Genomic DNA, 2,136 nt, shown 5'->3' with positions numbered 1-2,136 from the left:
CACTTACTGTTCATTTTCATGTTGGCTTCATATTCGTCAACTATATCTGACCATAATTTTGACGAGTACTTCATGAGTTTAGGTTTTTTCGCCTGCTTTTCCGATCGCATTGATTTGCCGTTCGATTCAGCAGTCGACATTTCAAATGATGTTCGAAAAATATTTGAAACGTGAAAAATATTTGAATATTATCAGAAATATTGATTCACTTGTAAGTCGACGTGAGATTGTCGATAAACACGATAAACACTTTACTGTAAGTTTTGAGAAAATACAAAAAGCGATGTCGCGGTTTTTCAAAAATGAATAATAAATTTGCCAAATTGACTAGGTATGTTTATATCATTGTTTTTTTTTTCATATAATACGTTGACCTGGATACGTTTTATAAATAATTGTGTTATATTTTATAAAATTATTAAAAATAAAATATTTTTATTTAAGTATAAATTATAATTTTAACGCATACATTTTTGTATTATTCAGCATTTATTTCCTTTATTACTTAACGTTTTAATGATGTAGGTAAAGTAAAAATATACAACTGTTATGAAAGTGCATACATACATATGAAAAATTCAATTATAAAAATATGATAAAAAAAATGTTTAAATAGTTAATTTTTAAATTATATTCAAAATTAAATAGTTAGTGCCTAGTACCCATCGGCTTTAATAAAGCAAAACCTTTTATAATTAGTTGCATTTATTTTAGTTCTAGTGACAAATAATAAAAATGTAATACTAAAAATGATTTTCCGCCCTCGAGAAATCGCCACCCTAAGCACTAGCTTATAGTGTTAACTGGGAGATACGGCACTGATTAGAAGATTTACCTGCGTTAGGAAACCGGTGTTCGTGGGCGGCATAATTATTTCTCAACACGATCGGTATCGGGTGCATTTAGCCCCGATCGAAGGGATTAAGACGGAAACGAAAAGCCGGATTAGGTATACCTAGTAGTAAGCTCGAGACGGAAAAATATAAGAAAAATGAATACCACCATATTTATTTTCATGTAGTCTTCGGTAACAATAGTATCGCGTTCGCCGCGCTCCATCGTGAAAATCTAAAACGTGGGGAAAACATTTAAAAAAAATACTACATAAGCGTACGTATGGAGGCGCGAGAAGACAGATGGCGCTCGCGGTCACATTGTTAACAAACCGCATGCTACCGGCGGGAATTGTTTGTGCTAACGGCACCGCAGAACCACGAAACGATCGCGGTTTTTGCAAAAACCTTTGGATACGCGATCACCGACCACCTACAGCACCGATGGATTTATTGAGCAGACTAGGGCTGAGGACGGACGGCCGGCGGTCCGACGAGTTGCGCAGGATCAGTTGCAAGATGGGAGTGTTCAACCAGCCGGATGGTAGCACGTACCTGGAACAGGGCAACACGAAAGTGCTCGCGGCCGTCAACGGTCGCACGAGGTACGTACCTGCCACAGCGTTCGGACTCGTCGGTCGATCGGCTAACAACAGCCGTTTGCGGAGCAACGGTTGGATGACAAATGGCCCACATGTCCCTTTGACATTGTTCGTGTTTACAGATACGGGTCAACAGATTGAAAGCGCACAATGACTGTGCGGTCATCAACTGCCAATACAGTATGGCGACGTTCAGTAGAAGTGAACGGAAACGTAGACCCAGAGACAACAAGTCAGCTGAATTAACAGTTCATCTCAAACAAGCAATGACGACTGCAATTAAAACCGACCTATATCCTAAATCTCAGATTGATATATTTGTAGAGGTATATAAAATATAGTCGTATATTAGTATATTATCCATGTATAATTCAGGTTCAGTTTCATATTGACAATGAACATTTGAATTATAATAAAGATCCTATTATTATGGCTTAATATTAATACCAAATAATAATCAATCATATGTCATCAAAATTATTATAAATTACCTACATCTCTAAAAAATGCCTGAAATTCTTTTTCAGATTAATAACTAGGGTTGGGATTTTAATGCTCTTAAAAATAGCAAAAAATGCAAAAATGCTTTAAAAATTATGAAAAATGTGCTATAAAAATACATTAGAATATTTATTTATTATAGATTATAAACGATACTATAAAAATCATATTACCAAACATATTTAATTATATTTATTCTA

The 2,136-nt window shown here is 35.1% G+C and overlaps 1 protein-coding gene across 2 annotated transcripts; it reads left to right on the top strand.

Moving 5' to 3' along the window:
• The first annotated feature begins 734 nt into the window (after positions 1 to 734).
• On the top strand, positions 735 to 1,791 carry LOC112680109 (exosome complex component RRP41-like). 2 transcript variants are annotated; one of them, XM_025550106.1, is made up of 2 exons: positions 735 to 1,438; positions 1,558 to 1,777. In XM_025550106.1, exons 1-2 carry the CDS (start codon positions 1,137 to 1,139, stop codon positions 1,574 to 1,576), a joined length of 321 nt encoding a protein of 106 aa, XP_025405891.1. In that variant the 5' UTR covers positions 735 to 1,136; the 3' UTR covers positions 1,577 to 1,777. The 2 variants fall into 2 exon arrangements, with proteins under 2 accessions (XP_025405891.1, XP_025405893.1); XM_025550108.1 differs by having other exon boundaries at positions 1,122 to 1,438; positions 1,572 to 1,791.
• The last annotated feature ends 345 nt before the right edge of the window (positions 1,792 to 2,136 follow it).

This window comes from Sipha flava, unplaced genomic scaffold (genome assembly GCF_003268045.1).
Source record: "Sipha flava isolate LNK unplaced genomic scaffold, YSA_version1 17434_pilon_pilon, whole genome shotgun sequence".
In the NCBI taxonomy this organism is placed as follows: domain Eukaryota; kingdom Metazoa; phylum Arthropoda; class Insecta; order Hemiptera; family Aphididae; genus Sipha; species Sipha flava.
This window is presented reverse-complemented; position numbering and strand designations above follow the sequence as displayed.

Bases quoted from the DNA above. Each gene is read 5' to 3' on its own strand.
- LOC112680109 (XM_025550108.1), top strand. From the start codon at position 1,137: ATGGCGCTCGCGGTCACATTGTTAACAAACCGCATGCTACCGGCGGGA. The intron at 1,439-1,571 runs GTACGTACCTGC...ACGGGTCAACAG, and splicing joins GCCGTCAACGGTCGCACGAG to ATTGAAAGCGCACAATGACT.